The 10000-nt window shown below is 43.1% G+C and overlaps 1 protein-coding gene across 1 annotated transcript in view; it reads right to left on the bottom strand.

Annotated features, from left to right (window-relative positions):
• Window positions 1-10000, bottom strand: part of LOC143134832 (receptor-type tyrosine-protein phosphatase mu-like) — a 173619-nt gene that overhangs the window by 34036 nt on the left and 129583 nt on the right. The window contains exons 18-19 of the mRNA XM_076295513.1: window positions 9975-9986; window positions 7360-7598 (exon numbers count right to left, since the gene is read on the bottom strand). Of these exons, the coding sequence (XP_076151628.1) occupies window positions 7360-7598; window positions 9975-9986 (251 nt within the window). The remainder of the gene's footprint in view (window positions 1-7359; window positions 7599-9974; window positions 9987-10000) is intronic.

Raw genomic sequence — 10000 nt, 5'->3', positions numbered from 1 at the left:
TTATTTGGTCTGCAAATAAAATACTTCATTATGTTGAGCCAATATTTGCAATATCTTTTTGCACTTTTTTCCAAATCTAGGGCCTTGTAGAAAATCAATGAGATTGCCGTACAAACTTTGAATGGTTCAGCCATGCTGAGAAGATGTTTGTCCTCCACCCTACAAAGCTTGGGCAGCCTATGAATAACACTTTTCATGATATCAATGTTTTACAGGCCTTGGTTTTAGGACCCATTCTTTATATGGACAAGGTTGGAACAAAATCTGAGACGGTGCTGCAACAACCATCCAGCGCCAGACCCCGAGCTGTTCCCGTCTTCTGCTGGAGGACTGTGGGTAATGTAGTCAGCAAAGGCTGACTGTGCTGGTAGAGATATATAAGAAAACTACATCCAATGCCAGACCCCGAGCTGTTCCCGTCTTCTGCTGGAGGACTGTGGGTAATGTAGTCAGCAAAGGCTGACTGTGCAGGTAGAGATATATAAGAGAACTACATCCAGTGCCAGACGCTGAGCTGTTTCCTGTTGTGCTGTGTGCTGAGACTGGGATGTTGGGCATCAGTAAGAGGGGGAACGGAGGTCTGCTTTAATCACAGGCAGATCAACTCACTGATGCCCGTCACTCTTATAAATATTAATCAGCTCTGCTACGCTAGCAGCACAGCAGGCTCTATTAAGACAAATTAGCAAAACACATTACAGGAGGCTCATAACCACACACACACACACACACACACACACACACACACACACACACACAAACTAGCTTTGTCTCTAGGTATAAATCACTTATACATTCTGTTACAAGGAATTAAAACTGAACACAATAAACGGAAGAAGAGACAACCAGATTAAGGAGATGAGAAAGAGCACCTTCTTTGATATGTCCCTATGAAGTGTGTGTGTGTGTGTGTGTGTGTGTGTGTGTGTGTGTGTGTGTGTGTGTGTGTGGATTAGCAAAGATCATGTGTGTGTGTGGATTAGCAAAGATCAAGCAAAAGCAAAACAAGCAGTTGATCAGTCATCAATAAGCTAGTTGATTGGCTGTGTCCTTCCAGCAGCAGACTGAAATTGGTTAATGCAACGTCATATGGATTAGAACCATGTGAGATATGCATGTGTGTGTGTCTGGAGGAAGGAGGGAATTTGTATGAGAGAGTGTGTACCCATGTGTGTGTGTGTTTTAATCCTCTGACAGAGATGGAAAAGTGTCTCATGGCTGGATTAGCTCTGTCCTCATCACAGACGCTGCTCTCTTATCTGCTGTCAATGCAGCGCGGCAAGTGAAGAGCAAGAAGCAAGGCCACAGAACTTCATGAAGGGCATCTCATCTTTCCTCTCTCTCTCTCTCTCTCTTTTTTCTTTCTTACTCACACTCACATAGCTACCTAAATACCATATTTCACACACAACACCAAACCAAATTTAAACTAGCAACTAGAGGCCTGCGCGGGACAGATTTTCCAGTCCCGCGCCCGCCCGCTCCCGCAGTGTTCAGTCCCGCTCCCGCCCGCTCCCGCAAAGAATTATGATTTTCAGTCCCGCTCCCGCCCGCAACTGTAATACATTGTCCCGCTCCCGCCCGCAATTCCCGCATGATTCCGACGTTCACCTACTGCTCAAGACAGTTATTGACATTGGTTTGAGGAATTAAACACTGATTTCCTTCTGCGTCATACACGAGTGAGAATGACTTCCAAATATCTGATTTCAAAACTTTCGATTTTTTCACGGTGAATGTACCTCTCTTTAGACCAGCACTTATTTCTGAAGCATTGTGTGTTGTTTCGCTAGAGGAGCTCTGCTCTTCTGCCATGATCGGAGAGCAGAACGGAAGAGCCAGAATACGGAAGAGCAGAACGGAATCGGAAATGTGTGCGAGATTACACATCTGCAAATCTACATTCAAAAATGTTTATTAATAGATAGGCTACCAAATATAATATCCAGCACATTGTGTTATATATATGATATACATTGACCAATAGGTAATTTATGATTTTATTTTACATTTTAAAACACTTTTTTAATTCGCGGGACTACCGCTTATCACTGCTCCCGCCCGCACCCGCGCTGTGCGCTCTCCCTCCCGCCCGCTCCCGCAAGGAGCTTTCAATATTTGTCCCGCGTCGCACTGCTTTGCGTTGGGTCCCGCGAGTCCCGCGGGACTCCCGCGGGAGTGCAGGGCTCTACTAGCAACCACTCAACATTATGAGTGTTCGCAGGGCTGATGAATGGTGTGGGGAGGAATACTTAGACATCAGTGTGCACTGCATTCTGTAAGGCGATGACAGGATTCTACTGTACCAAGAGCATTCATCGTACAGTACATGAACACATTCAAGGTTATTACCTTGAATTAAACATTCAATTACATATGATATAAATGTGTTAAATATCAAACGTAAAATCCACTTCTAAAACGAAGAAGAAAGAAGTAATCACTATTTTCCCATATGCTACAGATATAAACGATTTGTGTATGGCCTCTTCTCAATGACTTGTTCACATGAAAGTGAATACCTATGCCATATGTTGTGTATGTTGCACACACACATGAAAGTGAATACCTATGCCATATGTTGTGTATATTGCACACTTGAATAGATGTGGATGTGTGTCTCACGCTGTGTGTGCTCGTGGCCTCAGGCTGGGACTCCTGCAGAGGCAAGCCCACATCAATTGTATTCATTTGGAAATAGAACCTGAGACAGACGCATGGTCTGCCTCCATGCACTGACACACAAAACACACAGAACGGTGGATTAAGTGGAATTTCAAAATCAAGTTAGGGTTGGGCTACGTCTACCGAAGTGGCATATGGTGCATTAAAGTTTTAACAAGTGCACTTTTAATGCCTTTCTTTATAAGGGGTTGTTTCATTGGATATTCTAAATCTAGAATTAATGAGCTTTGAAACAAAAGGTCAATCTACTGTAGACCTTCCAGATAAAATAATGTGTAAAAGTTTTATTATTATTTCTTTAACATCAAATCATGTGTGGAGAAGATCAACCATGAACTAGATGTGTTAGTTGAAATGAATGCATAGCAACCATTGTTTCCTGTCATTTGTTATGCTAGATGAATCCTTCATTGCTGCATTCCTTAAAGTACATATTGATGAGTTCTACGGCTCGGCCTGATCCTCGGGGAGACCCCCCCAATAAGTAATACATAATCAGTAAGTAATAAATGAGGCGTGCCGTGTACCGACTAAATTAGTCCAGTGTTGTCACTTTAAATACCTTTCTCCACGTTATAGCAGAGCGCTCTAGAATCTTTGGTGTGGACCATGGAATAGCAGTTAGACTCCATGGTTAGTGTGGATCAAAGATTCTAGAACAGAACTCTGCTCTAGAATCTTTGATGTGGATCATGGGGGTGAGGGGGTAGGTGGTGGGTGTAGTGACTGGCATCGGTGTTGGACAACCCAACCCTAATCATGATCATTAGAAAGACACACAATAACAGAGCTACCTCGTCTCTGACAAGAAAAAAAACAACAACTAGCAGACATATATACAACGTCAAACTGGCTAAGGTACATTCTCTACACACAAAAAAACTGTAAAAGCAAAAAAAGAAAGGAATGAACCAAAAGTGTGGGCTTACCTCGTTAATCTGATCCCAAGTTAAGGTACAGAATGAGCATGGATCAGAGAGAGATATAGAGGGTAAGTGATACAGGGCTGAAAAGTGTCATATGGTCAATTTAGCATCTCAAACCCTAATTTACATGGTGAGCACAGTGCAAAGTCTACTACAGCTAATTCAACAACTAATTTGCTAATCTGATACCATGAGCAAGATCCTAAGCAATCAGGGTGCCAGATCCCAGATGCCACATGATAGCTTGAGATTGCTCATTGAGTGACTTTGCACTGTGATAGTCATTTAAATTAGGGCCGCTTGTGTCTGATTGGGTATGGGGTGGTCCTAGCTAATATTTGGATATGGTCCTGAGGTGGCACACATCTCCATAACTTATGATTGCACTGTGTGTGTGTGTGTGTGTGTGTGTGTGTGTGTGTGTGTGAGTGTGTGTGTGTGTGTGTGTGTGTGTGTGTGCTGTGGTGACTTTGTAACACAGTCATCCTGTGGGTAGGTAAGTGGAGCAGGGGGACCAGGACACATTGCCCGACTTATAAGCAATTTCATTAACCTCAGGTACAAACATAGTTCCTCCCCGTGCTCAGGGAGTCGTTAAGAAGATCAGTGAAGGGACAGTGAAGTAAAAGCAGACATGCAGAGTTCTGCATTGTGCTGTGGCTGTTTGGGAGCACTTCTGGCTGTTGTGGAGGACATGCATACAGTATGTGTGTGGACATACATCAATATCACGTCAAATACGTCATACGTCAAATATCAACAGAAGTGTAAGATGTGGTAAGTCGACCAATCCACCCGCAGGACATGCACATAAAAAAACTAACAAATGATTAAAAGACAGCAAAGCAATAAAAACAAAAAAACAATTAAATACAAAAATAAATTCAAGCATCGCAATTTAAACAGGAAGATAAAAAAGTGATAGAAAGAGAAGAACATTCAACACGTATCCAAGAAATGCAGAATGGGCTGTGCTCCCAGAGAAGGAGGAGTGGAGAGAGAAACAAACGACACTAAATGTAATAAATTAGCTAAGAAAGGACATGGCCACTCAAAAAAGCATTTAATAACAACAAGCATAGAACAACACTATTATGAAGAACAAGCATAGAGCAACACTAATATGAAGAACAAACGTAGAACAAAACTAATATGGAGAACACGCATAGAGCAACACTAATATGAAGAATGAGCATAGAGCAACACTAATATGAAGAATAAGCATAGAACACCACTAATATGAAGAATGAGCATAGAGCACCACTAATATGAGCATAGAGCAACACTAATATGAGCATAGAGCAACACTAATATGAAGAACACGCATAGAGCAACACTAATATGAAGAATGAGCATAGAGCAACACTAATATGAAGAACACGCATAGAGCAACACTAATATGAAGAATGAGCATAGAGCAACACTAATATGAGCATAGAGCAACACTAATATGAGCATAGAGCAACACTAATATGAGCATAGAGCAACACTAATATGGAGAACACGCATAGAGCAACACTAATATGAAGAATGAGCATAGAGCAACACTAATATGAGCATAGAGCAACACTAATATGAGCATAGAGCAACACTAATATGGAGAACACGCATAGAGCAACACTAATATGAAGAATGAGCATAGAGCAACACTAATATGAGCATAGAGCAACACTAATATGAAGAATGAGCATAAAGCAACACTAATATGAGCATAGAGCAACACTAATATGAGCATAGAGCACCACTAATATGAGCATAGAGCACCACTAATATGAGCATAGATCACCACTAATATGAAGAACACACATAGAGCACCACTAATATGAGCATAGAGCAACACTAATATGAAGAATGAGGATAGAGCAACACTAATATGAGCATAGAGCAACACTAATATGAGCATAGAGCACCACTAATATGAGCATAGAGCAACACTAATATGAAGAATGAGGATAGAGCAACACTAATATGAGCATAGAGCAACACTAATATGAGTATAGAGCACCACTAATATGAGCATAGAGCAACACTAACATAAAGAATGAGCATAGAGCAACACTAATATGAGCATAGAGCAACACTAATATGAGCATAGAGCAACACTAATATGAAGAATGAGCATAGAGCAACACTAACATGAAGAATGAGCATAGAGCAACACTAATATGAGCATAGAGCAACACTAATATGAAGAACACGCATAGAACACCACTAATATGAAGAATGAGTATAGAGCAACACTAATATGAGCATAGAGCAACACTAATATGAAGAATGAGCATAGAGCAACACTAATATGAAGAATGAGCATAGAGCAACACTAATATGAGCATAGAGCAACACTAATATGAAGAACACGCATGGAGTAACACTAATATGAAGAATGAGCATAGAGCAACACTAATATGAAGAACACACATAGAACAACGCTAATATGAAGAACACGCATAGAGCAACACTAATATGAAGAATGAGCATAGAGCAACACTAATATAAAGAATGAGCATAGAGCAACACTAATATGAAGAATGAGCATAGAGCACCACTAATATGAAGAATGAGTATAGAGCAACACTAATATGAAGAACACGCATGGAGCAACACTAATATGAAGAATGAGCATAGAGCAACACTAATATGAGCATAGAGCAACACTAATATGAGCATAGAGCAACACTAATATGAAGAATGAGCATAGAGCAACACTAATATGAAGAATGAGCATAGAGCAACACTAATATGAAGAATGAGCATAGAGCAACACTAATATGAAGAATGAGCATAGAGCAACACTAATATGAAGAATGAGCATAGAGCAACACTAATATGAGCATAGAGCAACACTAATATGAGCATAGAGCAACACTAATATGAAGAATGAGCGTAGAGCCACATCATTATGGAGACTGAGGGCAGAAAATGAGATGTGACATCAACAAGAGAGACACAGAGAGAAGAAAAGAGAAAGAGTACTCAGAGCAGTGGCCTCCTACCTCATACTCCTAGAGATTAATGAGTGAATGAGTGAGTTAGAGAGAGAGGGAAGAGAGAGAGAGAGCCTCCTACCTCATACTCCTAGAGATTAATGAGTGAATGAGTGAGTTAGAGAGAGAGGGAAGAGAGAGAGAGAGCCTCCTACCTCATACTCCTAGAGATTAATGAGTGAATGAGTGAGTTAGAGAGAGAGGGAAGAGAGAGAGAGAGCCTCCTACCTCATACTCCTAGAGATTAATGAGTGAATGAGTGAGTTAGAGAGAGAGGGAAGAGAGAGAGAGAGCCTCCTACCTCATACTCCTAGAGATTAGAGAGTGAATGAGTGAGTTAGAGAGAGAGGGAAGAGAGAGAGAGAGCCTCCTACCTCATACTCCTAGAGATTAGAGAGTGAATGAGTGAGAGAGAAATAGGAAGTGAGAGAGCTAGTGAATGAGTGAGTTAGAGAGAGAGAGAAAAGAGAGAGAGAGCCTCCTACCTCATACTCCTAGAGATTAATGAGTGAATGAGTGAGAGAGAAATAGGAAGTGAGAGAGCTAGTGAATGAGTGAGTTAGAGAGAGAGAGAAAAGAGAGAGAGAGCCTCCTACCTCATACTCCTAGAGATTAATGAGTGAATGAGTGAGAGAGAGAGAGAGGGAAGAGAGAGAGAGAGCCTCCTACCTCATACTCTTAGAGATTAGAGAGTGAATGAGTGAGTTAGAGAGAGAGGGAAGAGAGAGAGAGAGAAGAGAGAGAGAAGAGAGAGAGCCTCCTACCTCGTACTCCTCCTTGAAGCCGTACCCTTCAGAGCACTTCATCTGGGTGATGTGTTGGAGGAGGTCGGCCACGCGGATGGCCGGGTGCAGCTGGCCCGTCTGGTAGGACACGCCCTCCACTGCCCCCTCCCTCTCGCGCTCGCGCTCCCGATCCCGCTGCTTCTTGAAGGTGTGTGTCAGCGAGTGCGAGTGCGACTGCACCAGGCTGCTGGTGTCGCTGCCCATCGCCTGGCTCTCGTCTGTCAGAAGGACCACATGAGTGGGGGGGCACGTTAGCACCACAGACACAGGACCAGCAGCACAACTACACTGACAACCTTTTCATCTGAGCATCCACCTTCTCCCACATAGCAGCTGGCCGGTGCTGGGCCACGTCAGGGCCGGGTCAGAACCACACTCAGCTGCTACCTGGACTGCCACTGGGTCTGCTCACTGTCAGGGTAACTCAATTGAAGTTCAATTAAAAGCTCAATTAAACACATTATCACAATTGAACAAGGAAACTAAATTCATTTTACAAAATGAAATGATATGTATCGCAAATCAAACATAACTTGTTTCTGATTAATGAACACATGATTATTCCCAAAAGCCAATTCAGTTCCAAATGGGCTAGACTCCTATGCTGGAGTGATCTAAAGAGTCGTTCCTGACGAGGCGTTCTCCGTGAGCAAACCCAGAGGTGTGATGAGGTGGCCGGTGATGGGGTGGCAGATGACCATGATATGGAGCACTAGTGTGTGAGAAGAGACGGGACAACACACACCACAGACAACGGGCTGGGACGACACACACCACAGACACACCACAGACACCAGGCTGAATGGACTGCTCTGGCTAACAGATCAGACTGCGGCCTTCATCGTTTCAGACAGCAGATGCCTCTCTGAAACAGATCTGACCCTGAGCAGATACGGATTCATGCCAGAGCCTCTAAGCTGATCCTAGATCTGTGGAATGATTTAGTGTAGGTTGCTTAACATCACTGATGCTTAAAACACTCCAAAAGGCCTTTGCTACTTTCTGTTACTAGTATCTTATATATTTGGCTAGGATGTGGTTTTGCTAGTTATATGAGGGGCCGTTCAGACTGAAACATTTTTTTTCACCTCCAGGTGCTTCAACTCGATTGTTTCCCTATTGAACGACACACCTGACTGTGGCAACGAGCCTTGCATTTTTAAAAGCGGAGCACAAACAATGGGTTGTTGCTCAACTGGCTGCCTTATCATCATTACTATCACATACTGTTTCATAGCAACAACATGCTATTTAGCTAAATATACCGTATCATAGCAGCAGCATGTACACAACCAATTTCTACCTTGCGTGTTTGCAACACTCACTCCTTTGTAATGTTCACGCTTTGAAGGTTAATAAAGCACATCAGTGTGAAGGCCCCCTTATACGGTAGATGGTCTGTGTATTGTGATTAAATGCTAGAGTCACACCAGGTCCAGTGTCGTCCACTTCTGTTCATCTAGTTCATTTACTTCTCCACTTCTATTAATTTATTTATTTATCCCTGGGCAGTCAGTAAAACTTTCAGCAACTTAAAACAACTGTCCATTCGTCCTTATGTCCAGTATGTTTTTTTGTCCTGCCTGCCACAATCACTTAAGATGGACAAACACACAGATTTGAACACAACTTTAATGACCATCCAGTCATTCAACAAGCTGTATAAATAAAGAGATCGAGAGAAAGAGAGAAGCCGTTTCCCAAAGTCAAGGAAGCCTTTTCAAGGACGCCACGTTATTGAACTCCGCCGAGCACTGTTCCAATGTTAAGAATACTCCGAAATTCGAGCTCTTTGTTCTGAGAATTCTCAAGGATACATCTGTGGATCCTCAGGTGAACAAAAATACCCATAATCCTCTGTGTTGAAATGCTTCGGAGCAGCGCCATTCTCAAAACAGAAGCGTGCAGTTAAAAGCCGAAGCACTCAGGCGGAACCGCGGCGACCTGCTCGTCCACACTAGCGAGTTCCAAAGCAGAGTCCAAGAACGCTAGGGAGGCCTCTAGAACCTCGTCGCAGAACCCGACTTGCAAGGAAGCATTCTATAAAGGAAGCATGCTCAACTTTGGGAAACAGCAAGAGACTCATGACTGAGGTGACACATGAGATGTGGTGGGATGCCAAGGCCAAATAGTAACCAGTAGTGATGTCCCCGAGTGATGACATCATCAAAATAGAGGAAGCAGTACAGTAAAGTCAACTGACAACAGGAACCCAACCAAACACAAACACAAGGGGACTCCATCTGAAGTCAAGGTGGAGTGTAAAGGTAACAGCTAGTGAGATGAGATGCTGGTTAGAACAGGTGATGTGCACACGCGTGAGGTGGAGGTGGAGCTTGTGAAGCTGATGGGGGTGGGGTGGGCGTGGCAGGGTGGAGGTGAAGTGTGTGTGTGTGTGTGTGTGTATGCGCCATGGGGAGTGTCAGGGTGAGATGACATCACATCCACTGCCATGATGACATCACATCCACTGCCATGCACATGAAAAGCAGGAGTGCCCCCCCCCCCCCCCCCCCCCCAGATGTATGGAACTCCCCCTTCAAGAAACTAGGACCCAAACAAACCCAAGAGCAGACAGACTTGGCCAAACTTACCATTAATGGGCACTACATGGGAGATA

Source organism: Alosa pseudoharengus, unplaced genomic scaffold (assembly GCF_046254945.1).
Source record: "Alosa pseudoharengus isolate Yale_2024_CS ecotype anadromous, Long Island Sound unplaced genomic scaffold, YU_APseudo_1.1 YU_APseudo_1.1_scf_2, whole genome shotgun sequence".
Taxonomy (NCBI): Eukaryota; Metazoa; Chordata; class Actinopteri; order Clupeiformes; family Clupeidae; genus Alosa; species Alosa pseudoharengus.
Note: the sequence above shows the minus strand (reverse complement) of the source record. Positions and strands in the feature narration are given on the sequence as shown.